The following is a 27,773-nucleotide window of genomic DNA, read 5'->3' as shown; positions in this document are numbered from 1 at the left end:
GATCATCTTCATTTTTTCTTTTTTTCTCACACTGTACACCCAGTCTCTAAATAAGCCATTTGGCCCTACCTTGAAAATATCTACCTTTGGTGTACTGCTGTATATCTACTGCTGTCCATTCAAGCTACCATCAATCCCCACCTGGATTATTGTAATAATTTCTTAATAGTCTCTTCACTTTGCATTTGCTCCCCTGCAGTCTGTTTTCTGCAACCAGAGTGGCCTATTTAAAACATAAATCAGTGGGATGCCTGGGTGGCTCAGTGGTTGAGCATCTGCCTTTGGCTCGGGTTGTGATCCCAGGGTCTCGGGATCAAGTCCCACGTCGGGCTCCCCGCAGGGAGTCTGCTTCTCCCTCTGCCTATGTCTCTGCCTCTCTCTCTGTGTAATTAATAATAATAATAAAAACCCTATATATATAGTTTAATATATATAATTAATATATATATATCATATATATATATTAAAGATGCTGGGGTGGCTCAGTGGCTGAGCATCTGCCTTTGGCTCAGGTTGTGATCCCAAGGTCCTGGGACCAAGTTCCATATCAGGCTCCCTGCAGGGAGCCTGCTTCTCCCTCTGCCTATGTCTCTGCCTCTTTCTCTGTGTCCCTCATGAATAAATAAGTAAAATCTTAAAAAAAAAAAACAACACATAAATCATATCACTACTCAAAACTCTTCAGTGTCTTTTCATGCTTCATACAAAATCCAAACTTATTATTGTGGCCTGTAAAGTCCTATCTAATCTAAACCCTGGCTGTATCTCTAATTTTAGTTTTCTACCATGTTTCTCCTTGTTCACTAAACTTATGTCTTGTTGTCCTTTTTGCTATTCTGATGCCAAAAAATATTCTCATCTAGGACATTTGTACTTACTGCTCCCCCTGCTTAAAATGCTTCCAGGTATTACTATGATTAATTGTCTCATTTCATTCAGGTCATAAGTGTCTCTTCCTCAGAGAAGCCTGTCCTGATCATCTTGTTTTTTTGTACCACCTATCTCTGTTCCCACCCCAAGTTACATGTACTACTCTTAAATTTTCATTATGGACTTGACATTTTTTTATTTATTTGTCTGCTTCTCTTACTAGTCCATAAAGTCCACAAATACAGGAACTTTGTCTTATTCAGCTAGATTAGTACTGGTATTTGTAAATGCTCAATAAATATATCTTGAATGGCTGAATATATCTAAAAAGGGAGGGAGTGTAGGAGGGAGATCTCGAGATTGATTGATTGGTTAATTAATATAGCTGAAAGAAATCATTCCAGGTGAGAAGGAGTGCAAGTGAGGGAGAGGAGGGAATGGCTTTTGATGGCAGTAAGAACATCTCCTTCATTATAAATGGGTGATGCAGGTGCAGGGAGGCATATAGATTTGGGAGTGGGAAGATAGAATTCTCCTGCAAAGATTTCTCTTTTCTCATAGAAGGTTAGTTCGTCAGAGAAGGGGTGAGTGGAAAGCCTAATTGAATGCCCGTTTGAGGCAAGGTAATCATTTGTAAAAATATAGTCATAATTTTCAAGTGAAAGCAGTCAATCAGGTAATGTTCTCTAGGACATTCAGCTACTTCAAGCACAGGTAGTTGGGAGAGACTTAGAGTTCAACTATTGCAAAGGGAATTTTGCCAGTTGTATTTTGGAAAGGGAGAAAAGGCAAAGGGGTTGATTGTTTTGTTTTCTGTTTATCGGATTTGTTTAGATCAGATTTGTTTAAAGTATACGTGTACAGTGAAAGCCTGTTAAACTGTTTAATCATCCTACAGTAGTTGGAATGGCCAGAGTGTTGGAAGGGTCATCATTGTTGAGAGAGTGTAAAGGTCACCTAGAATGGTAACTGGAGGGGTACAGAAGAAGATTGATCTAGGAACTAAAGTCTTTGAATTAGGTGACCAGGAAGTGGGTATTATGCAAGAAGAAGAGGAAGGAATGGTTTGGAAATAGCATTGAAAATTAAGGACAGCACTGATAGGTTGGATATGAGAGAGAAAAGAGCCTCTAATTGAGAGGACTGCTGGAGAAATCTCTTCTTCAGATGATAGCCAAGTTCCTTTTAAGAAAAGGAGGCCAGGGGAGTTAGCCTATGACAAATGGGAAGATCCAGAGGAAATAGTGAAAGGGATCCAGAGTCAGGAAGGGGCTGTGGAATTTGATGAAATTAGAGGGCATACAGAAAAGGTTAGGGGACAAGATTTTGGGTGACTGAGGATGACTGAAGTAAATGGACCTGGAAACTCGATTGACTTGGTCCTGAGTATCTATTAGAGGAGAGAGAGTGTTCATTTTCAAGCTGTGGTTCTTAACACTTCCAAGAGAAAATGTTCTTTTGGGGAAGCATTTGGGAGTGTGGGAAATTGCAGGGTATGTTCAGGCAGAGATGGACTAGAAGGTGATCCATCCAGGAGACAGCTGAGTAGATTCCAGTGTTTTTGGAAGGTTGAACCAAATGGCCTTATGGGTTCCTTTCAGCTCTCAGATTGTATGGACTTCAGCTCGGGTTTTAGTGATGATCTCCGTTCACAGCATCCATTGGGAAGTCTAATGGTTTGAAGCTTAAATTTGAATTTTTCCCTTAACTGTTGGGAATAGCTTATTTGGGGCTGCAGGTCAGAAATTTTCCAAGATGGTAGGGCAAGGATTATGAGAGCTTTAATACTAGTTTCTGCAAGTAACTCCATTGGCTATCTGCAAGGGTGGTAGAATTGAAGAAGATGTGTAGGTGTGATTGGGGAGGGGAGAGGAAGGTGAAGGTACAGGGCTAGCTTAAGTCACTGACCTCAAATTTCTCTGCCAATTTTTCCATTTCACTTTGCTGCCTCTCATACTCTCTAATTCCAAGTACAGCCCTCTGTTCACTCTGTCTCAAATTATAATTAGTATAGAAAGAGTGTTTTTAAGAGGGTCAGGATAATCAGAGTCATGTCCTCACTATTTCATTGAGTGATTTTTAGGTAAATTTCATACCCCTATGGGTTTCAGGTTCCCAGCTATAAAGTAAAGGTTTAAAACTGTGGCTCCTATGTTTCTTTTCTGTGAACCAGGCTGCCTTAGTCAGTGAACCCTTGCTTATTACCTAGTGTTTGCCAGGTCTGTGCTGGGTGGGATTTGGAGACATAGAGATTAATCAGACTCAGTTTTGTCCCTTGACTGCTGCATAGAAGTATGTATAAACTGCTATTAAATTTTGGTGAAAAGATAGAAGTAGGGTGGCTTCTGTGAAGGTTTCATAGAGTAAGTGAATCAAACTGGGTCTGGAAGAATGAGTAGGAGTTTGATTGGCAGACAAGTTGGGACATTTTATGCAGAGAGAACAGTGTGGGCAAAGGCAGGGTCATGAAAGCATATTGAGCTGGAATGACTAAGTTTAAAGAACAGTAGAGCTGAAACTAGAAAGATGAGTGGAGGATAAGAACAGATATTTATTGGACATCTATTTTGTTCTGGGTGGCATGCTTAAGTCCTTCTATATATAATATGCTTTTAAATTCTCATAACTTTATAAAGTACAGTCTTATTTGTGCTTTACATGAGGAAACTGAGTGTCAGAAATTAAAGTAGCTTTCCCAACAGCCCAGAAACAGCCTCCAGTTTTCCTCCCTGCTACCTCAGCAGTTGCTTTCTTGTTGCTACACCAGAGCAAGTGGCTGGAGGCTACATAGCGGGAGTGCCTTTGACGTTTCAGAAGGACCTCCCTCAGCAAATTCAAGACTGCAGCATTCCAGGCTCCTGCCAAAGAAAACCTCTTGGCACAATTTAATTAAAGATCAGATTCTCATAACCAGGTGTCAAGGGCATGCAGTACTCCCCAGTTCTGGGTGGAGTGTTGGTCATGCCAGTCTCAGCTGCTTTGAGTTGTTGAACGACAAATGTAATTAATATATGGAGTAGGTTTTATTTTTTCTTCTTACTTTCCCTCCTTCATTTTAAATAATGGCCTGAGGGGTTATTACAGGTTATATATCCATTCCTATTGCTTTAGAGCGAATAGTGACATGTGGTGTAGTAGGAAAAGAAGTGGTCCTGTAGTCACACAGACTTTATTTCAGATATCTGTCTTTGCTGGCTCTGGGGGACTTGGCAGTGTCTCTGATATTTCGATTTTTCTGACTTGCTCACTGTTTTATCCCCAGCACAGCCTGGCAAACAGTAGGTGATGAATAAATATTTGCACGAATGAATGAGAAAAATGATACAAACCAAACAGATTTTCAAGTTTTCTGTAAATTCCAAAGTGTTTTCTAATGTTAATGGTTATTAAACTATCAATGCCAAATGATGGCTGAAATCCTGTTTGTAAAGATGTTTAGTCCAGGGGGTTCTCTGGGGAAACTGTTTTTTAGAATTTGAGCAACTCTGTTAGGCAGTTTAGAGGACTCTATAAAACTCCAAGTCCCATTGTGTGAGCTCAAGGCACCACAGAGCCTTCAGTGCAGACGGATGGCAGCTGGTTCCCTCCTCCAGGCAACACCTCTTTTCTCATTGTCATCTTTCCACAGCCTTTTTAAATCAAGTGTCATCTTTTATTTTTAACATGGGACATTCATTGCATAGATCTAGAACTGCTTAGAAGGGACCATTTTTCTGACTAGTGCTGTATGTGTTATAGAACATAAAAGGCTTTCTGTGTCCTACTTTTTCATTTTTGTGTTGGATTCTACCACATGTAACCTCACATGTGTGCTATTCTAGTGGCCTGGCATCCATTTGCCATTATCATTCTCCATAAAAATAATCCATTTTTTAATTGTCTGTTTTCTTTGGTTCCCGTATTATACAAATGCCTGGACCTATTTCAGACCGATTAAATCAGAGCTCAGCATTGGTATTTGCCCCCTACCCGCTAGCTTTGTATTAGAAGTTTCAAAAGGACAGCAAAGTTGAAAGAATTTTATAGTGAATACCTGTTTATCTACCACCTAGATTCTTCTACCATTAATATTCTCATATATTTGCTTTATCACAGCCACTGCAAATTATATATGGACATGCATGCATATTCTATCACATCCCTGTGTTCATCCATTAATCTTTCCTATTTTTAAAAATACATTTCAAAATAAGTTACATATTTTAGTATACTGCCCCCTAAGTACTTCAGCTGGTGTTTTAAAAAACTTATAGGGGGTTCTGATAGTCTGGAGTCAAAGACCACTAGTCTGACTTATTTATTCCTTAAGCCCCTGCTTTTAACATCACCTCTTCTATGAAGCCCCACTAATCACCTAAATTCAATATAGTCTTTCCTTTTTGTGTCTTCTGATATTTTACCATTTGTACTGCTCCACAGCAGTATTCAGTTGGCCTGGCATTGTGATTTTCTAGATCCTGTGTATCTTGCAATATTAGACTGTGAGAATCTCTAGAGTTAGATCAGATTCATCTATTTATCTCTTTGTCCCTGGTTTCTACCATGGCACCTTATATGTAAGTACTCATTAAAAATTTATTGATTTGAATTGTACTTAAATGAAGAACCTGTGATGATAGCAAAAGGTGTACAAAACTTCATAAGGCTGATTTGAAGACCAGGAATTTATCTTCTTTGGAACTTAGCTTCATGAAGACATTTAGTAAAAGTCCAGCCCAACATGTTTATATCATTCTATTTTTGCCATTGGCTAGATTTGACTTACCTAAATCAAGAGTAGCAAAATTCAGGTCAGAAAAGGTATAGACGGGATAGAATTACCCTAGGTATAGTTGGAAAATTCTTTGGCAGAGAGTCTGAAGACATGGGTTCCAATTGTACATTTAAATTGCTGTATGATCTTAGCAATTTCATTCTATGTTTTGGACCTCAGTATTCCTACCTGGTATATGAGAGGGTCAGATTAAATGACCTCTAAGGTTGCTTCTGGCTTTGATGTATGTGTGTGTCTTAAAGTCTTTATCTTGGCCCTTTTTATATTAGTGGCTGTGGCATCCAATGTAGTAAAGGAGAAAGAAGTAGCTGTTGTGTACACACTCCTTCCCTCGGCCCCTGTCCAGTTTCATTCAGTATGTAAAGTATCTTTCACATAGTGGCTACTTGAAAAGTATTTCTTTCCCTTCTTTCTGCCCTAAATTTATGCTTTTTACAGCAAAGAGGATATAAATCACTTCCCTTCCTTGATTGCCTCTTGACCAGTATCTGTCTAGTGACCATAGAGTGGGAAACAACAAATTGCAGCCTATAGGTGAAGGGACTTTTATTAGAGCCATAACTAGTAAACATCAGAACCAGGACCTAAATCCAGATCTCTTGGTTTTATTTTTTATTTTTTTTTTTTTTTTGATCTCTTGGTTTTAAATCCAGTCATCTTTTTATTATATTGCCTTACCAATTGCCTTTTTGAAACTTCACAGTGATCCTGCATTTATTATAGAGCCATTCAGTTGATTCATAATTAATACTTCAGTATAATTAGTTGCTCATAAATTATTATGACCCCTGAGCCTCTGGGGCATTGGTAAAATGTGGTCAGTCTGTCTTTCCTTCTGTCTGTTATATCAGTTTGTTGTCCAGAATAGATAGAGGGGTGCCATCTAAACTATCATTCCAAACGTTGGCCTTCAGCCTAGCTGCAGCCTGTTAGAAGGCATTGGCTTATCATCCTCCCAAATCCTTGACCTGCACAGAGTGTTGGAAGATTTAAGATGTGTTTGGTTTCCTTATTTAAGAGTTGAGTATGTTTCTCCTTTCTCCTCTCAGGACTGATGTTTTGGACTTGTTTTTCTATAAATGAAGTTTTAAAATGGCATAGTTTTGGGACGCCTTGGTGGCTCAGTGGTTGAGTGCCTTTGTCTCAGGGCATGATCCCGGGGTCTGGGATCAAGTCCTGCATCGGGCTTCGTGCAGAGAACCTGCTTCTCCTTTTGTCTGTGTGTGTCTCTCATGAATAAATAAATAAAATCTTAAAATAAAATGGCATAGTTTTAAAAATGTGCCAATTATTGTGCTGAATGTAGATGGACAAAATGACCAGTGAGGGGATCTGTGGAGTATAGAAAGAGTAAAGACTTATGGGGAAACTACAGGAAAGGACTGATTGGAGGGCTACAGGTAAGCTGGAATGTAGTATAGAAACATCAAGTCCAAGTAAGATCAGAGGGAAGGATCTTTGGTACAAAACTGTTTCTGTGAGTATAGTTGAAGGTACTGACAGTGTTTAGCATTGAGAAAATAGATTTGGGGGTTTTGAAAGAGGATTTAAAGTATCTAAAGTTCAGTCTGGGGAAGAAGCAGTAGAATTTTCTGAAAAGCTGTGAGATATGATTCAAGACTAACAGGTAGTTTTTGTTTCTTTGTTCATTTATTTGTTTACTTGTTCTTTGTTCATTTGTTCAGCTTATCTTTATTGATTATTCTGTGCCAGACATGGTGTTGAGGATTGAGAAGTAAATAAGACTGAACTTTGTTCTTGAGGAGTTCTTAGTCTAGGGCTGGCAGAGGCATATGTATAAGGGGGAGGCAAATGTATAAGCAAATAATACAGTGCAGTGTGAGATAGATAGAATTTCATATAAGTGAGAACTCTTTAAATGAAGTGACCAAAGATAGAATAGGCTGACTTTTGAGACTGTAGACTTCTTAAAAATAGAACTTTTCAAGCATAGGCTGGATGACTTAGGCTGGAATGTGGTACAGAGGATTCAGTCATTGTATTCCAACAACAGATTTTAGGTTTTGATAATTTGGAATCATTTTGAAAGTGGAAGTCTGCCCCTGAGAATTCTCCCAAGCATGGTAAAAAAAAATTGAGAAATGAAGAAAAGCCTGTATCAGAAAGGGTGATGACGCAGTCTTTCTTGGCACAATCTTGGGCTGTGGTCCTGAAAGGCACCTACATTCAATGAAGCTGTGGGCTGAAGGACCTAAGAGGCAAGGAAGGGCCTGCTTAGACGCTCAGGTGGCTGTAGGGAGTATAATTTTGGAACCTGCAGTCCAGAGTAGCAAGGTACACTGGAGAACTTAGCCTGTGGAAATTCCCTTTGAGGGGGCAGAGGACCTGAATTGGGACTGAGAGGAAAAGCAAAGGCAAACCTGCAAAGTGAAACCAGAAAAAATGGATAAAAAGCACACCACTCAGAGAGTTAATATAGATTAACAAGATTCTTTTTGCTTACTTCATTTCTTTTGATCAAAAAGAGAAGTAAGGGGCAGCCCTGGTGGCTCAGTGGTTTAGCGTTGCCGTCAGCCCAGGGCCTGATTCTGGAGACCCGGGATTGAGTCCCACATCGGGCTCCCTGCATGGAGCCTGCTTCTCCCTCTGCCTGTGTCTCTGCCTCTCTCTCTCTCTCTCTCTCTCTCTTTCTCTTTCCCCCTCATGAGTAAATAATAAAATCTTAAAAAAAAAAAAAGAAGAAGGAGCAGCTGGTTTGTAAGAGGTAGGTTAGAACGAATGACACAAAAGGTGATTTGAATTTGGCTTGAAAGATGAGTAAGATTTTTTTTATCAGTCAGAGGAGGGAGAAAACTTTGACACGAGGCACTGGGGGGATTGGGCGGAGGGTGAGAGACTACTTAATAGGTCAGGAGAACAGATATTTCCAAGGTATAGTTTGAAGGTAGGCTGTGTCCTAGTTTGGTGGCTAAGTTAGTAAGGAACTTGAGCTTTTGTTCTGGGATGTCAGTGATGGATATTAAAGCAGAAGAGTACTGCGTTTTAGATCACTGATGGCATGTGGAGAAAGAATTGATGGAAAAAGTGGATACAAGGGTCATTTAGTTCTGCAATTATTAGAAAATGTAAAAAAGATTCATATATTTTATTCATGGCATTTAAGTAATTGACATCTAAAGCAGTGGCATTCAAATCTGGTTGGCACTGGGGTCACTAATTTTTAAAATTACAGAATTTTGGCCATAACCCAGTTACATTAAATCAAAATTTATGGAGGTCAAAACAGGGCATCTATATTTCTAAAAAGCTCTTGGTGATTATTATATTGGTTTATGTTTTTTTTTTTTTAATTAGAAACTTTAGTCTCTAAAGCACTATTTTGTTTACTCCAAGGAGCTTATATTCTAAGTAGTCATGGCTAAAGATGTTTCCACTGTAACCTGGAAGAATAAGACTTTATTAATCCTGTATACATACATGCCTGCCAATTTGTCAAGGACGTTTACTTATTTAAAGTAATAACATCTATTTTCATTAAAATTATTGGTACCTTGTGATATGAATTTTTTCCTTTTTAAAAAGATTTTATTCCTTCTCTCTACTAGAAGCATTGGAGATTGCCAGTAAATTCAACACCATATATGACAGGATGGTTACTGCATTGACCATCATGTATTTAGAACAAGGTCAAATATTAGAGGAAGAGGATACTGAGAAATGATATAGGCCAAGGGTTAGTGAACTTTTCCTGTATAGGACAAGATAAATATTTTAGGTTTGCAGACATATAGTCCCTGTTGCAGCTACTCAATTCTGTCATCGGAATGTGAAAGATGCCATGAACAATATGTAAATGAATGGCTGTGTTCCAATAAAACTATTAAAACTGTCAGCTTTACTGACTCTTGATATAGTGATACAGTCCATTCTAGAGAAGGAAAATGATTTTCCTAAGGCTACAAAATTAGAGGTTGGCAAAGGGTCACCATGTGGAATGCTGTTAAGCAGTTTTATTTAATGAATGAATAAATGGAACCCAAGTGGTTAAGGAATTTCTCTAAAGCTAGTCAGTGGCAGTGGGATTCAAACTTATTTAGCTAAGCCAAATTTCTCCCATTAAAATTACGTCATGGTGGTTTTCTGTGCTCTCCAGTGCCTTAGGTAGAGAATAACAAGACCCTTATGAATTTTCAGCAGTGCTTGACAACAAAGTAGGTTTTAAATCTTTGAGTATTGTTGACTGAATAAGACAGCAATAGTTACAGTGTGCAGTGGAAGGGTTTGGGCTGGGCCTTTGAGGATGAGTTGTATAACTTGGATTCTTTACAATTTTTCACGTGTATCCTTTTGCACAAAAATAATAAGATTTATGTTCTCTCTGATTTCCAGTATTTGCTGGTGGTGGTGACAATGTCAAATAACGGCCTAGACATTCAAGACAAACCCCCAGCCCCTCCGATGAGAAATACCAGCACTATGATTGGAGCTGGCAGCAAAGATGCCGGAACCCTAAACCACGGTTCCAAACCTCTGCCTCCAAACCCAGAGGAGAAGAAAAAGAAGGACCGATTTTACCGATCCATCCTACCTGGAGATAAAAGTACAGTATTTCATTTCTTTCTCACCATTTGTATACTTAAAAGATTTTTTGTAGCTTAGATGAAAGATCTATCCTTTCCTTGACTTAATTTTCCTTTAATACCTTTATCCTCCTTAAATACTTCCCTTTCTTTCCTAAGGTCAAGTCAAATAGGAAATAGACTTATTTTTAGGAACAATTTCTGAGCAAAATTCTAAGAAAATAATTATGATGTTGCCAGAGTTTGGACAGTCTGAAGCCATATATTTACTTACTTTATAAATTATAAAGCTTTTTTGAACTCACAAAATATAAGAAATACTGAAATGTCTTTATTTGGAAATTTTTTTCTTCCAAACTAGTTTCATTTTTGGAATGTCTTCTTTCTGGATTCTTGATTGCCTCTTCTTTATTCATATGTCCTCATCTCACATCTAGATTTGGAGATGAAGTATCAGTAAGAAGGGCAGGTAATCACTGGGAAAAGGAAGCAGGACTAAGCATGAGTTTACTAAGAATAGGTCGTTCTGGGTGGGCTCATTTTCTTTTTTATTGATAAAACTTCTAGGAGGATAATCAGGATTTTAACAGTGTATCTGATCAAGTAGCTGAAATCTTATGGACATCATAGTGAAATAGAGGTTTGGGTGTCCACATTGATAGATGACTTTTGTTTGACTTCCTAAATTATATTTATATTTATATTTATATTTATATTTATATTTATATTTATTTATTCATGAGAGATACAGAGAAAGAGAGAGAGAGAGAGAGAGAGGCAGAGACACAGGCAGAGGGAGAAGCAGGCTCCATGCAGGGAGCCCAACGTGGGACTCGATCCTGGGTCTTCAGGATCACATCCTGAGCCAAAGACGGCGCTAAACCACTGAGCCACCCAGGCTGCCCAACTTCTTAAATATTTGTTTAAGTGGTTCTTGATATGAGGTGAAATTCTCAGTCATGCTTTCAGGGTCTTTTCTTGTGCTGTGTTGATGAAGTTGGTTTTCTGTTTATAAATAGTTACCATGAGCTTCTGATTTAGATGGATCTGGTTCAATCCTGGATTCATCACTCACCAGCTCTCTGACCTTAGGTATACCAATTAACTCCCTTGACTTTTAGTTTCCTGTCTCTAGGAAAGATTGGGGTTTTCATTTCTCTAAAATTGGGATAATATTTCACAAGGTTGTTGTATGAAAATTAAATGCAAATTTCCTAATTAAATACCTTCCACACAGAAGGTACTTGCATATTAGTACACTTTATTTCTTTATTGAAGCTGGGAGGAATAGCTAGTAGACTATATGATAAAATCAGAATTGGGATTTTGAAATAGTAGGCCAAATATAATAAGCACAATGGTGAATTGCAGAAACTATCTTATATTACAGAAAAATATGACTGCATAGTTATGGATCAGTAGAAGATGGTAGATGATAGTATCATGAACCAAATAAGGAACACAGGAAGAGAATAAGTCAGGAGGGTTGGTAGTTGGAAAACAGGAAAGATGGTGACTTTAAACACATTGTATTTGAGGTGAAAAGATAATTTTAGACACTGCATTTGAGAGGTCTTCACATAGAGATGTTTAATAGGCAGTGATATTACTTACAGGAAATGACTATTGAATAACTGAAATGAGAGTATTGAGAATTTTGATTATTTTGGGCTTGTATCTTTGTATGTTTACCATCTCCCCTATTCCACCTTCAGTGTGAGCTCTTTTGGGGTCTAGTCAGAAGAGATATGGGTAAGTTGCCTAGTTTTCATTTTTTGGCTAATTCTTTTTTTTTTTTTTTTTTTTGGCTAATTCATTTATATAGTAGCTGCCAACTTTCTAGATGTAGGGGCTATGATTAGGTGGTGTTACCCTGCCCTAGAATCTTCTCCCATGTAAAGCTACTTTGTTTATCCCTAAGTTTAGGTGTGTGCTTATTTTTAACATTGTGCTTTTATCAACCATAATTGTTGATCTATATATGTAGGTCTTTGCCCAAGTTTCTACATGTAGTAAAGAGGTCTTTTAAAATTAAAAAGTTGAGGGATCCCTGGGTGGCACAGCGGTTTAGCGCCTGCCTTTGGCCCAGGGCGTGATCCTGGAGACCCGGGATCGAATCCCACGTTGGGCTCCCGGTGCATGGAGCCTGCTTCTCCCTCTGCCTGTGTCTCTGCCTCTCTCTCTCTCTCTCTCTGTGTGTGTGTGACTATCATAAATAAATAAAAAAAAAATAAAAAGTTGAAAAAAAAAATAAAATTAAAAAGTTGGAATTGTTCTTGCAACTAACTAGGAAGGTAGTAAGATTCCTGCTTTGTAGACACCATCAAAATTAAAAACTTTGTGCTTCAAAGGACACCATCAAGAAAGTAAAAAGATAACCTACAGAATGGGAGAAAATTTTCTTAAATCCTTATCTGTTAAGGAACTTGTATCATAAATATATAAATAGCTATTACAACTCAATAATAAAAAGACAACTCAATTAAAAAATGGGTAAAAGATTCAAATAGACATTCTCCAAAGAAGATATACAGATGGCTAATAAGCATGTGAAAAGATGCTCAAAATCATTAGTTGTCAGGGAACTGCAAATCAAAAGCATAGTGAGATGTCACTTCATACCCAGTAGGATGGCTGTAATAAAAAGATAGTAACAAATGTTGACAAGAATGTGGAGATTGCTGGGGGGATTGTAAAATGATATAACCACTTAGAAAAGCCTGGCAGTTTCTTGAAAAATTAAACACAGAGCTACCTTATGACCTAGAAATGGAAACATGTCCACAGTACTTGCACAGGAATGTTTATAGCAGCATTATTTGTAATAGCCAAAAAGTAGAAATTATCCAAATATCCATCAACTGGTGAATGGATAAATAAAATGTGGCATATCAATATAAAGAAATATTATTTGGTAGTAAAAAGAAATGATGTTCTGATCCATGCTACAACAAGAGTGAACCTTGAAAACATTGTGTTAGTGAAAGAAACCAGTCACAAAGGACCACATATTTTATATGATTCCATTTATATGAAGTATCCAGGCAAATCCATAGGCAAAAAGCCGATGAATGGTTACCCAGGGCTGTGGGGGGAGGTGGATAGGATTAGGAAATGTGGAGTTTCTTTTGGGGGTGATGAAAATGTTCTAAAATTGGTTGTGGGGATGGTTGCCCAGCTCTGTGAATATACAAAAAAAAAAAAAAAAAAATCACTGAATTATGCACTACATGGATGAATTGTATGGTATGTGTATTATATCTCAGTAAAACTCTTTTTATATATTTATAACTAAAAAAATTTTTTTAAAAGATTTTATTTATTTGTTCATGAGAAACGCACACAGAGAGAGGCAGAGACATAGGCAGAGGGAGAAGCAGATTCCTGCGGGGAGCCTGATGTGGGACCTGATTCCAGGACCCTGGGATCACACCCAGAGCCAAAAGGCAGACATTCAACCACTGAGCTACCCAGGTGCCCCAGTAAAACTCTTGTTTTTTTTTTAAAAAAAAAAAGATTCCTGTCCAAAACAGCAGATGGAAGCATAACCCGTAGACATCATTGAGAACTAAAGGAATGATCTTATGTACTGAATGGGAAGGTGGGGTTCTGAATATCTGAGTTGTAGTCTTAAGTTCTATCATAAATTGGCTGTCCGATTTGGGTCAGTTATTTCTCTGTAGACTAAAGTGCCTTCAACTAAAAAACTAGAGTCAAACCAGTAGACTCTAAGGTCTCTTATAGTTTTGAAATCCTGTATTAATAATACAAATGAGATTATGAAGATGAAGTCAGATTGGGTTGTATATGTAGGTGAAAGAAACTAGGCCATTGTGAAGTACTTTAGTGATAAAGCTGTAAACCCAGACATTTTTCTTGGACACTCTCACTGAGTGATCCTAGGCCAGATCTATTCTGAAAATAAATCACATAGCTCAAGATCAAAGCAGTTTCTCTGTGAATTCAAAGCATAGATGTAGAAAGCATAGAGTTTTAAGAAGTTCTTGTGAAATAATCTACTACCCTCTCTTTCATCCCTTATAGTTTTTCTATGCATGCCCTGAGCATGTGGGTGTCACCTTTTTGCTTTAAGATGTCTGTAATTAATGTATACATCAAAATGAAATAAGTGAAGTTTTTTTTACCCCTTTTGTTTGGAGCCTTTGTTCAGCTTAATTTTATGCTTTGTTGATACTATCTTTCAACCAATAAGCATTCATTGACCTTTGCTTTGTGCCTCACTTAGTCCTAGCACGATACAAAGCAGTGTTGGCAGTTTTTTGAAGTGGTATGCCCATACTAAAAGTATTTAGCCCAGAAATGGTCTAGATCTGGACTTAGAGACCCAAGATTGAGTCCCATCTCTGACGTTTATTCTGTGATCTTTTCCTCTTACCAATTTGTTTTAACCTCAGTATACTCCTCTGTAAAGTAGGAAGAATTGTAATTCCTGTCACTTCTATCATTAGTAGATTTTTGCCATTTGACATAGTGGATATAAAACCATTTTCTAAACTGTAAAACACTATAAATATGAGGGTTTTTTTGTTTTGTTTTATTTTTTAACTCACTTCTTGTTTTAATCTGATGCCCACAAGTCATTTTCAGTTCAGGAGGCTGAGGTTTAGAGAAAATTAAATTGCTTGAGATCGCACAACTGGAAAGTGGCAGGGATGAGTGTGGAACTAAGTCTTCCTAAAGTATCTGTTACAGTATAACCTACTGTCTCTGTTAGTTGTTCTCAACATAGATTACACATCTGACTCACTCATGGTGCTCTTAAAAAATAACAGATGCCTAGGTCCTACCCAGACTTTTGGAGCCAAAATTACCAAGGGAGCACTTTTAGGTCTCTAAAGAGATTTGGGAAACGAGAAAGAAGAGTCTTTGTGGCCTGCAGTAGTGGTTGAGATTTGAGCTGGCAATGGCTAGAATGTCTGTGGGCATTACCTAATGCTGACCTCCAGCACAGCTTCAGTGTGTGCCTGAGGGAATGCATAAATAATTGGAAGAAGCTGTAGTTGAAGGCTTGTAATATGTGGCTCTGGGTTACAGAATTCTATGTGGGAAAGCCTGGTACCTGTGGTTAGGATCTGGAGCCTTTGGTTTATTCTAATAAGTCCTGCAGCATTTAGTTTGGAATCTTCTTCTGGCTGAATTTTCACAACCAAAGTGGAATTCTCCAGGCTTGGGAAGAGTTTAGCAAAGTTAATTTTAAAACTGGACTACGTCAGTGTTTTTTCTTTCCCAAGTTTGGAGTGTTTTACTGCCTTGAGCTCAGATTAGCTCAGATGAACCAATGAGAAGTGCTTCTTAAAAATAAGTCTTTTAAAAAAATAAGTAAGCCAACGATTTGTGCTGAAACCTGGATGGCTGTACTACACCATAGGATTTGGCAATGTCAGCCTCATTTCCCATGCTATCAGAAAGCCAGATGGACTAGGCTGAAGATAGGGTTAAAGTTAGGATGGGTGAGGTTGTAGGCTTCTTTTTCCACTTTGTTTCTTCAAGCTTGTGATCTCTAGTTACGTGACATCAGAATGATTCTTTCTTCTCAGCCACAGTTTCTCTGTCTTAGTAGTTAGGAAATCTTACTCTGAAACTTCCTTATGTTAATGATAACTCATGTTTGTAAAGCTCTTTAGCTTATAAAACATGTACATTTTCCTTACTTTAGTTGATCTTCAAATTAGTAATAACAATAATAAAGAATACTAGTAGTAATAACAAATAGTAATTATATAATAATAACCATAAAATAGTAACAACAATAACCCAGTTACTATTTATTGAATGTCTATTAACTACCACACAGAATATTAGGAACTTTGATGTTTGTGAAATATACCAGCCTTTCAGGTAGATACATATTTCACTTAGTAGACTGTAAACTGAGGTTCACAGTGATTAAGTAACTTTCTCAAGGTCATCTAGTTAGGGAATGGCTGAGTTGGGACTGAAGCTCTGATTCCACTGTACAATACTAATACTTAGGCTTAACCAATCAACAACTTGCCCAAGGTTACCAGCTGCGTAGTTGTAGTGCATGGAGTCTGAATTTGAATCATTGTCTCTTGACTTCTGGTCTGTGTCCTTTCATTCTTCTAAGACCTCAGACACCATATAGTGTTTGAGGGCTCCCATCCAAGACATAGACTGATACATTTCATGGAACTGATATGGTTATTTCTTTTAACCTACTTTAAAACCAATTTGCATTTAATGACATCAGTCACTGGCATATTCACATAGTTTGCAATATGGGGAAGGCGCAATACATACAAAAGAAGCCATGTTGGAGTTCAAGCCCTTGAAGTTATCACCATTGCCCATCCCTGACTTTGTAACCTTTGGTAAGTTGCTTTACCTTTCTTGGCTTCAGTTCTCTTATCTGTAGTACAGGCACACAAAAATATTTATCTCATAGAATTGCTGAAAGGATTATAAGACTAAAGATGTGAAAAATGTTATGCAAACTGCAGCCTTGTTAAGAATTGGTAGTGATTTTGGTGGCTATTGTTGCTTGCAGTCATGGTTTTCTTTTGAAATTTTTTTTTTTTCTTTTGAAATTTATGATTAACATTTAAGAGCTGTTAAAAGATTTACAAAATAGCCCTTGACAGGGTTCCTCCAAGATAGAATTAAAGAATGGTTCTGGGGTAGACGACCTTTCTCTTCCTACATATTAGGTTGTATTTCCTATTGGTTTAGATAGGGCTAATGGGAAGACCAGATTAAGTTATTTTGTGCACTGAGACTAAGCAGACCCAAGAACAGGTTTCCCAAGAAGTTCCCAAGAGTTCTCTGTAACCTGTCAGAAGGAGAATTCTAAGCTCTGGATATGGGCCTGGATTTCTAGAACAAATATATTTGAAACTGAGGCCAAAAAGGTAAGCCTCTTAAAATTACAAATCTCTTAGATACTCTTCATTTCATTCTTACTCTAATCCTCTCCCTTTTCCCTTTTTTCCCCTTTTCTTTCTTTTCCTCTGTTCTCTGATTCACTTACGTAATTGTTGTCAACATGGTTGGAAGCATTGATGTACAGATGATATTAGGAGTTGGGCTTGGCAGCGAACTATGTGTTCAAGATTTTCTAAGGAAGTAATTTATAAAATATTCTGTTTGGTGTTTGGTTCCTATTGCAGTGCTCTCATGTATTTGTTGTGTGGCCTTGGACAACTCTCTGAATTTTTCTGGGCTTTCTCATTTTTTAAAATGAAAAAATTGGACTAAATACTCTGTAGGGTCATATGTGGCTCATGAACCAGAGTTCTTGTAGGTTCCTCCACTGCACTTTTACACCTTTATATAGAAAAATGCACATTGCAGAAGTGTACAGTTCAGTGATACATTGACTGCACCTATGTGGCCACTAACATGACAAAAAGAAAGGATATAGCCAGCCTCCTAGAAATTCTCTGCGTTTTCCATTCCAGGCACTAGCAGCTCTCTCCTTATATGAGTTTGTCTTTCTTTTTAACTTGCTGTATGTAGAATCCTACAGCACATATTTTCTTTGCCTTCATTTGATTAATATCATTTATAAGATTTATCTGTTTTTACACATAGCTTAGTTCATTTTCATCGCATAGTTCAGTTCATAGAAATATTTTATTGATGAACATAAGGTTGGTTTCAGCAGTAGACTATTACAAGTAGTGTTCTCTGACCATTCTTGTGCAAGTCTTTATACATTTGTTTACATGTTTCTGTTGGGTATATATACATAGTGAAATTGCTGGATCATGCAGGTACTTGTGTTAAACTTTGATGGATAATACCAAAAATTCAAACTTCAGGGCAGCCTGGATGGCTCAGCAGTTTAACGCCACCTTCCGCCCAGGGCGTGATCCTGGAGACCCAGGATCGAGTCCCACATCAGGCTCCCTGCATGTAGCCTGCTTCTCCCTCTGCCTGTGTTTCTGCCTCTCTCTCTCTCTGTGTCTCTCATGAATAAATAAAATCTTAAAAAAAAACAAAACAGAAACAAAGTTCAGACATATAGCTGTTCAGTTCATATTTCCACCAGCAGTGAATAAGAGTTGTGCTTGCATCACTTTTTGTCACTGCTTAGGATTGTCAGTCTTTAACGAGGTTGAGCAGCTTTTCATATTAATTGGCCATTTGGGTATACTTTTTGTGAAGCGCCTGGTCAAGTTTTTTGTCCATATAAGAATTTTTTTTTATTGATTTGTAGATATCTAGATATAAGCCTTTTGCCAGTTATATAGATTACAAATATCTTCATTTATGCACTTAGTGGTATCTTTGATGTATGCATGACATGATGTCACTGATAGAATTTAATAGAGTTAATTTATTATTTCCTTTCCAGTGCTTTCTGTTCTGTTTTGGAGTCTGTACCAGTTCTAAGTTATGAAGATTCTTTCCCTATTTGAATTTTTTCTGTTTGTATACACAATCCTATTATATGTAAATTGTGATAGTTTTGTTTCTTCCTTTCTAATCCTTCTCCCTATGCTGCTGCTGCTTCTTTCCTAGTTTCATTGGCTAATACCTTCAGGATTACAACAAATAGATGTAATATCCTTATCTTATTTGTAATCTCAGAGGAAAAACTGTCAACATTTTACCATTAAGTATGATGTTGGTTCTAGTGTTTTTGGTAATTAGCTTTTATTAGATTAAGTCAATTCCCTGGTAATCATAGTTTGCTAAGAGGTTTTAATCACAATTGAATATAAAATTGTTTTTTAAAGATTTTATTTATTTATTAATGAGAGACACAGAGAGAGAGGAGCAGAGACTTAGGCAGAGGGAGAAGCAGGCTCCATGAAGGAACCCCAGTGTGGGACTCCATCCTGGGACTCCAGGGTCACGCCCTGAGCCAAAGGCAGATGCTCAACTGCTGAGCCACCCAGACATCCCAATTGGATATAAAATTTTAGCAAATGCTTTTTCTAGTTTTCTTTTGGCTAGAAAAATATGTTACTGTCAGGCTCTGCAGGGCCACAAAACCTCAGAGGGTCCTCATTGGCCTCCTCTAAGGCATTCAATAATATTAGTAATTAAACAGTAACGCTCATCACCCAACCGGAATGTACAGAGGTCCCATTGTGCCATGTGGTTCCAAGGGGTCTGGTCCCATGAGGTCTGGTGCACGAGAGGCAGAGGTGGGGGCGCTCCCTGATGCAGAGGTGTTAAGACCACAAAGGAAAAAGAAAAGAAGGAATGGAGGCCTGAGGGCAGCTGGGCTGGTTCACCACATCCAGGAATCCCACTCTGCCCTTGGGCTCACTGAGTGCAGAGCAAGCCAGGATCCAGGCTCTGTAGATTCAGTGAGGGCCCAGTGGCATGGGGATGCATGAGAGTTTTTGGTTTGGCTGTGTCCATCTGGCCCTGTGCCCAGGTCATTAGGAGCTCCAGGCCAGCTGGGGGGCTCCCAGATGCATCTGATGGACCCCTCACACCAGGGCAGGGGCTGCCTTCATTGGAAGAGCTGGACAGGGCTAGGCTTTGGGGCCTGGGCAGCCCATTGGCCATCCAGCCACAGTCCCCAGGTTGCCCACACTTGCCACCCAGGACACTGAAGAATGAAGAGGAGGAGTTGGAGGAATAGTACACTGAGTCAGGAGCTGGGTCAGAAGCTGATCCAGTAGGGGTCCGGCCAACAGTGCCTCAAGGGCTTGGGCATTGGCCAGGAATTCCTCTTCCAAGCATTGGAACAATTGCTGCTCCTGCTTCAGGTCAAGCTGCAGGGTGGTATAGAAGATACTAGTTGGTGTGGTTCCCAACTCTGGACAGGCTGGAGATGTGGAGAGGCCAGGGGGCTGCAGGGCTGTGAGCCCAGGGAGTCTGGGGGCTGCTCCTGCCTGAGCCCCCACTGACCCTGACCCAGGGCACCCACAAGTGCTGCGCATCTTGGTCGCTGTGCACCAGCAGCACGGCTGCTCCTCACAGCTCTGGCTCCTGGCCCAGCAGGGCTAAGGGCCAACATTTGGGCTTCCCTGCCTCCTGGGGCTCCATGGGGCCACCCCTGATCCAGATGGTCTCAGGACTGGCTGTATGGGGCTGAGGGCCGTCCTGGGGATGCCGGATGCCTGTGGTCAGCCGCCGGCCAGGCTGCTCCCTAGTTCACTGCTGACACCCCTGGGGCTGCTCTGGGCTGAGGAGGCTAAGGAGGTGCTGTCCTTAGAGGAGCGGCAGGAATGAGGATGGGGGTGCAGCTGATCCCAGGCCCTTAGGGAGGTCTCTTATCCTGCCTTTGAGCTGTGTCACCTCTGGTGGGGAGCTCCACCGCTCACCCCCAGGGGCTGGTCTGCCAGTGCAAGGGCTGAGGGTGGGCGACACCTTCTGTGGGAAGAAGGTACGAGCCCTGGGCGGGGGTTGGTGGTGGGCCAAGAAAGAGCAGCAAGGGTCATGCTTACCCAGAAGTGCTCCGGAGTATCCCAGTCGCCACCCATGTACACCCTCACATGGCTCCTCAGCACCCTCACAAAGGTGAGGAGATTGGAGTCTCCCACGGGGTATTTCCCCTCTGAGACTTTGATCATGGGATACTGGTCTGGGCAGGTGCAGTAGCCCAAGATCTCTCTCACCAGCTTGTCAAGGTTGCACAGGTTGCTGGTGTCATGCAGGGCCATGGGCGGGAAACCCTGCTGCAATGGCAGTTTTGGGTGGTATCCTCCTTACCCATGGGTGCATTGGGGGCTGGGGGTGCGGCATGTAGCTCCCACTTAATCTCTTGTTCAAATTGTACAAGGTGCGAAGGGCAAGCAAGCGGAAGCAAACACCATGCCGTGCTGCCTCCACCAGTCACAGCACCACTTTTCTCGTTTTTTTCACAGCATCAGGTTGTCAGTCTCAAACACGAGCACTTCAGACACACCCAGCTCTGTTTGGTACCAGCTGATGAAAATGGCCATGAAAGAGCTGGCAATACACTGTGTATGTGGAAGGCCACACCGTGGGCTGGGCAGGCAGGGACCAAAGCACAGGTGGCCTCAGTGACAGCATTGCATGTTGACACAAGGTGGTGCCCGTGGTCAGCTGCATCAGGAAGACATCACCACCAGTGGGCAGACCCACGCTGGTAGAGCCACTCAGCTAAGTCCTCTTTCTTGGCTTCCACATAGGCCTCACTTGAGCAGCACACTCTTGGCTGCTGAGCTGATGATGTTCACCGCTGGGTCTACCATACCTGGGACAGCCAAGTCACTGGCTCATCCTGTAGCCTTGGAGAGCATGTGAGGCTGAGTGGGACCAGACTGCCATAGGAGACACTGCCTGAGCCACAGCAATCTGGTCCCCGGCTGAGGCCTCCTCATCTGCCCACCTGCCATCAGCAAATTTTTTTTCTGCATCGAGTTATATACAGCCTTCTTTATTTTAATATAAGTTACATTTAATTTGTTTAAAAAATTGAGATCTAATTCACATGCAGTTCACCATGTCAAAGTATATGGTTCAGTGGTTTTTAGTACAGTCAAAAGATTGTACAACCATCACAATGCTCTAATTCCAGTACATTATCACCACCCTAAAAAGAAACTCTGTACTTCACTATATTTCCTTCTTCCCCAAGCCCCTGGCAACCACTGATCTACTTTCTATCTATGGATTTGACTTTTGTGGACATTTAATATAAATGAAATCATATAATATGTAGCCTTTTGTGACTAGCTTCTTTCATTCAGCATAATGCTTTTAAGGTTCATCCATGTTGTAGCATGGATCAAGACTTCATTTCTTTTTACAGCTGAATAGCATTTTGTTGTATTGATGTACATTTTGTTTATCTGCTCATCAGTTGAGGGACATTTGGGTTTCTGATTTTTGACTGTTTTGAATAATATTGCTATGATGCTATGAACATTCACTTATAAGTTTTTGTGTGGACATAGGTTTTCATCAGATTCCTTTAGACTCATACTTGCTAGTCACCATAAAAAATTTTTCTAGCAGCAGTTGTCCCAGGCAGCCTGATGTTTGTGGCCTTGGGATATGGGCCTAACAGTATCCTGAATTTGCCTTATTTTCTCCATTGTATCTCCTCTTAGTCCCAAGCTTGGAGTACATTTCTAATAAGGGTTTGTTAAATTTGATTGACTTACGAGAAGGTGGAAAGCTGGGACAAAGCACTGTTTTCTGAGCCTTTGTTTAGTCTGTTTAAGTCTGTTTGCCCTCTGGAATGCCCTTCTCCACCTCTGCCTGACCAATTCTTGTTTATCTTTCATGAGTTCTTTTGGGTATTATCTTTTCCAGAAAGGTGATTTTTTTTTTTTTTTTTTTTTTTTTTACCTATCTTTATCTGTACCTGAATATGGATCAGTGACCTATGTTACAGATTGAAGACTTGAACTCAGAAGAAGAAAGTGACTTTTTTAGTATCATAAAGTGAATTAATGGCAAAGACAATATTGGATTTATCTTCCTCTGACTTCTGGTCCAGGACAGATTTCTTTTAATTTTCTAACTTCAGTCTTCTCCACTGTGAAATGGGGATAATCCATACTGTCTGGTTCTTAGAGTTGTTGTAAGGAGCCAGTGAGGCAGTGAATGTGGAAAGGCTTTGTGAAGGGCTATATAAGTGAGGGAGGTGATTGCTACTTCCAGGAAGGGGTTTATGGAGTGCCATGTGGCTCTGTGACTACATGACTCCTCCAGTTCTGTCCTGCTTTCCTGCCTCAGGCACCCTGTTTCCGGCTGGTGGTCCCCAGCCAGTGAATTCTCAGCCTAAATGGCACAGAACTTAGGATAAATCCTGCCAGCTAAAGTTTTTTTTTTAACCTCTGTACTTCCCTCCTCTCTCACTTCACTCAAGCCCTTCCTTTTTTTATAGTCCAGTTCTGGATCTGGATGCACTGGTCTATGTTAAGCAGTTATTTCTGTCAGTAGTTGCTTCCAATCAAATCAGTCAGTAGGGATCAGAAGTTATGACAAAAGATAAAAGTCTTGATCGGGATGAACTGAGTCTTACCTTCATGTGCTTTGTGATGCAGGTGGAGTCAATTTACCTTTGAGGGTCTCTTTCTTCAGGGGGGTAGAATAACAGTCTATTCCTAATATTTTGGGGGCGTTCTTGAATAACCAATTCTGTGTTGAGTCTTCAATGGAAGATTCAGAAGTGTAATGATCATAATTACAAGCCATGATTATGGTCCTCAAGAAGCTTACATTTTAAGTAGAGAGGTAAGTCTTTAAAATAGCAAGGAATCCTACAAGACAGGAAATGACTAAATGCATGGTGGTGTGGCAGACTCAGTGTCTTGGGAATTAACAAAGGGAGGAAAGGTCTGGAAAAGTGAGGCTTGGGCCAGTCTTCAAAAGATGACTGAGAGTTTAACAGGGAGATTGGATTAGAGCATCCCAAAGCAAGGAGAAGGAAAAGTGAGCAAAAACTTAGAGGTGGGAATATGGGAGATACATGCAAAGGTTAAGGGGCAAAGAGTAACCTGTGGAAGCCACTTTCAGCATGACCCTGTATGTTCATGTTCATTAAATAATTTCATTTCCTTGATGCTCTTTTCTCTGGACTACCCATCCTCTGAGCCACTCTTTTTCTGTGTCTCCATTACTGGAGTTTCTTTTGTATTGACATTCCATGGCTATGATGGCATATTATATTGTAATAACATAAATTAGAAATAATATATACAAAGTTTTAAAGTATAAAAAATCTAAATAAAGTTTAAAGCAAAAATCTAAATAAAACATAAAAATAACATAATTGCTCTTCCCTACAATCTTTTAAGTAACTAGATCAGAGGAAATTTAGGAATAGTAAGTAATTCCAAAGTCCTGCACCATGTTCCGTGCATTCTAGCTATGAGTAAGACAGATGGACTTATGTCATAAATGACTGCTTAATTTGGGCCCTGGTAAACTCTTGGCCTTCCTTTTCTAAAAGCAGCTGCTTCTGGAAGGGAAATTGCCAAGTGCGTAAATAACTTAAACCCTAGCAGTTGGCATGTAGGCAAATAGTTCTCATAAGACACTAAGGAAAGAAACTTTGGAATCAGACCTGGGTTCAAATCTCACTTATTACTCACTGTGTGAGCTTAAGCAAATTATTTAATGGTTTTAGGGTTTTTGTTTGTTTGTTTTTTTAGTCTCCTCATCTGTAAAATGGTAGCAGTAATAATCTATCTCATAGGATTTTAAGAATTAAGGAAAATAATGTGTGTTATGGTATCTTACACATGATAAGTTCTTATTTAATGTTATTTCCTTTCATTATTTTACCAAAGTATGTTTTCTTGACTTAACCTGAAAGTCTTTATGGAAGGTAAAACAGAATGTAATGGGCTTCCACTTTGAAGCCATACCTTTTGAATTTCAGTCATTTCTATAACTGTAGGCAAGCCTGTGCTTCAGTTTCCTAATCTACAAGTAAAAATTGCCTTTCAGGATGGTGGTGATTATATGAGTTGATGTGAATGGAATATCTGTTACAAACTGTGGGTGCCATGTCAGTAAGTAGCTACAGAGCCTTGAGAGTCTTCATCTTTCTGTTTTCATAGACTCATGGACTATAGGACCTGGAAGGGTCCTTAAAATCTAGTCTGTTGTCCATTGTTCAAATGAGAAAACTGAGAACCTGGACTGTATGGTATAAGAGGGGCAAAACTGGCCTGGACTGTAGACCTTGTTCCTTCTTCCTCCTCTCCCACCCTCCATCCCCCATTTTGCTGCCTTTCATCAGGATTATCCTTGGTCTGTGGAGGCATCAGGACTTCAGATTTTCTTTTGACCAGTGTATTGAGCTCCCACAGGATAGGGTTTTCATACAGGACTAACAGAGGTGGCTAACCCAGGTGGCTGGGTAACAAAGATTGTGAAAGTTAGGTTAGACCTCATAAAAATGAAACATTTATTCTTGTCCTGGAGGGAATTTAACCTGTCTTTAACAGATTCCTTAGGCCCTTGCCAGATTGAGTTAGGTATTTGGCCATTTATTCCTTTCTTCACTCACTGTCTGAGCATCTGTTTTATGCCAGGTATGTGCTAGCTGTTGGGGATCCATGATGAATTAGACATGGCCCCTGTACTTGGGACTCAGTCTGGTTGGAAGATAAACCCTTAAAATAGGCAATTACTAAAATGGTGCTGTGAGAACAGAGGAGAGGTGAAGGACTACCCAACCCGGAGATCAGGGAGAGCTTCAGAGAAGAGATAACCTTTAAATGAGACCTGAAAAGGGTAAATAAAAGGCTGAGGTAGCAAGGGAAAGGAAAAGACAAGGCAGGATTCATAAGCAAAGGGTGTAGCTTGAGAAAATGTGAAGAGGTATAAAAGAGCCAATTATGTTTGGTGACATAACTGGTTCAGTGTAGTTGGTATAGAGTATATGAAATGTTAGTAGCAGGAGGTTAAGAAGAAGGTACAAGTTTGTAGAGCACAGCTTCTGAAAATTTAAAAGAAAGTAGCAGTTTTAGGTTCACAGCAAAATTGAGTGGAAGGTACATTGGTACCAACTGCCCCCACGTGTGTACAACCTTTCCCACTATTAACATCTTGTACCAGGGTGGGTACATGTGTTACAACTGATGAACCTACATCAACACATCATATTCATTTTATGTATGTATTTTACATTAGGGTTCATTCTTGGTGTTTGTATACTCTGGGTTTGGACAAATGTATGAGTATATATATCCACAATTATAGTCATACAGAGTAGTTTCACTGCCCTAAAATTCCTCTGTGCTCTGCTTATCCCTCTCTCCCTCCCTCCTAACCTCTGACAACCACGGATCCCTATTTACATAATTTTGCCTTTTCTAGAATATCATATAGTTGGAATCATATTGGATTAAGTCTTTTCAGATTGGTTTCTTTTCCTAGTAATATGTATTTAAGATTCTTCATTATCTTCTCATGGCTTAATAGCTCATTTCTCTTTAGTGCTAAATAATATTCCATTTCCTGGAGGTACCACAGTTTATTTATCCATTCACCTACTGAAAGAAAGATATGTTGGTTGCTTCTGAGTTTTGGCAATTATGAATAAAGCTGCTATAAATATTTGTGTGCAGTTTTTTATGTGAACATGTTTTTAGGTCATTTGGGTAAATACCAAAGAGTATAATTGCTGGATTGTATGGTAAGAGTGTGTTTAGTTTTTTAAGAAACTGCCAACCTGTTTTCCAAAGTGACTATCAGTTTGCATTCCACCAGAAAGGAATAAACATTCTTGTTCCGTATTCTTGTCTGCATTTGAATTTTGGCCATTCAAATAGGTATATTGTGGTATTTCATTGTCATTTTAATTTGCAATTCCCTAATGACAAATGCTGTTGCACATCTTTTTTCATCTATTTATCTTCTTTGGTGAATTATCTTTTCAAGTCTTTGCCTGTTTTATTAATCAGATTATCTTATTGTTAAGTTTTAAGAGTTCTCTGTATATTTTGGATAGCAGTCCTTTATCAGATATATCTTTTGTGGGAAGCTCCGGTGGCGCAGCGGTTTGGCGCCGCCTGCAGCCCGGGGTGTGATCCTGGAGACCCTGGATCGGGTCCCACATCGGGCTCCCTGCATGGAGTCTGCTTCTCCCTCTGCCTGTGTCTCTGCCTCTCTCTCTCTCTGGGTCTCTATGAATAAATAAATAAATAAAATCTTAAAAAAAAAAGATATATCTTTTGCAAATATTTTCTTTTTACTTGTGGTTTGTCTTCTCATTCTCTTAATTCTTAAACTTTTATATATATGCATGTGAATCATTTGGGATCTCATTAAAATTCAGATTCTGATTCAGTGGGTCTGAGTTGGAGCTTGAGATCCTACATTTCCAATGATCTCCCAAGTTGTGCTGATGCTGCTTTAAATAGCAAGGCTATAGATCACCCTAGCTGCTGTCTTCATTGGAAAGGATCAGAATGCAGGTGACAAGTTACTATTAGAATCATCCAGGCCATAGACAAACAATGCCCTGAAATAGGGTGGTGGCAATGCAAATGGAGAAGTGGATAAATTTGATCACTGTATAGAAGGGGAAATCATTAGTAACCTAGAGACTCAATGGAAGAGAGATAAGGAGAAAGAGGAGTGATCACATAGTCATGAGCAGCAGTAGTCCATAAGAGGCAGAGCAACAGAGTAGGAAGGCCTTGATTAGGGCTGGGAGTCTGAAAACCACAGTTCTGGTTGCAGATCTGCTTCTAACTTGCTCTGTGACCTTGTGCAGGTTACTTAACTTCTTGGAACTCCTGTTTCTTCTTCTCTCAAATAGGCATCATAACCACTGCCCTGCTCATCACACAGTTGTTTTGAGGCTCTAATGAAGTAATGTATGTGAGAGTGTTTTGTAAGCACTAGAGCATGATATGAATGAAGGTGATTATTGTAATTATTATTAAATATAAGTCTGTTATAAAGTACTATAAGGTATACTGATACTTCTTTTGACCTGTAGGAATATTCAGTCTGGTAGTAAGTCTCAGACAAGTCAACCTGGAAAGGCAGCACAAGTGGATCATATATATGCAATTCTGCTCTTCTTGAACATTGGGGCCTTAACTATGGATTTGGGGGTCTATTTTAGTCCACAGCATATATTTTTTAAAAATTTGTTTTTATTGGAGTATAGTTGACACACATTACATTAGTTTCAGGTGTACAAC

At 39.5% G+C, this 27,773-nt stretch overlaps 1 protein-coding gene and 1 pseudogene across 3 annotated transcripts in view; one reads left to right on the top strand and one right to left on the bottom strand.

The window, feature by feature from the left end:
- PAK1 (p21 (RAC1) activated kinase 1) overlaps nucleotides 1-27,773 on the top strand; it is a 143,802-nt gene that overhangs the window by 65,316 nt on the left and 50,713 nt on the right. For all 3 annotated transcript variants that reach the window (XM_072794755.1, XM_072794757.1, XM_072794756.1), the window contains one exon: nucleotides 9,995-10,205. In XM_072794755.1, the coding sequence (XP_072650856.1) occupies nucleotides 10,016-10,205 (190 nt within the window). In that variant the 5' untranslated portion in view covers nucleotides 9,995-10,015. The remainder of the gene's footprint in view (nucleotides 1-9,994; nucleotides 10,206-27,773) is intronic.
- On the bottom strand, nucleotides 19,409-21,347 carry LOC140614595 (GAS2-like protein 1 pseudogene; annotated as a pseudogene).

The sequence above is a fragment of the Canis lupus genome, chromosome 23 (genome assembly GCF_048164855.1).
Source record: "Canis lupus baileyi chromosome 23, mCanLup2.hap1, whole genome shotgun sequence".
In the NCBI taxonomy this organism is placed as follows: domain Eukaryota; kingdom Metazoa; phylum Chordata; class Mammalia; order Carnivora; family Canidae; genus Canis; species Canis lupus.
This window is presented reverse-complemented; position numbering and strand designations above follow the sequence as displayed.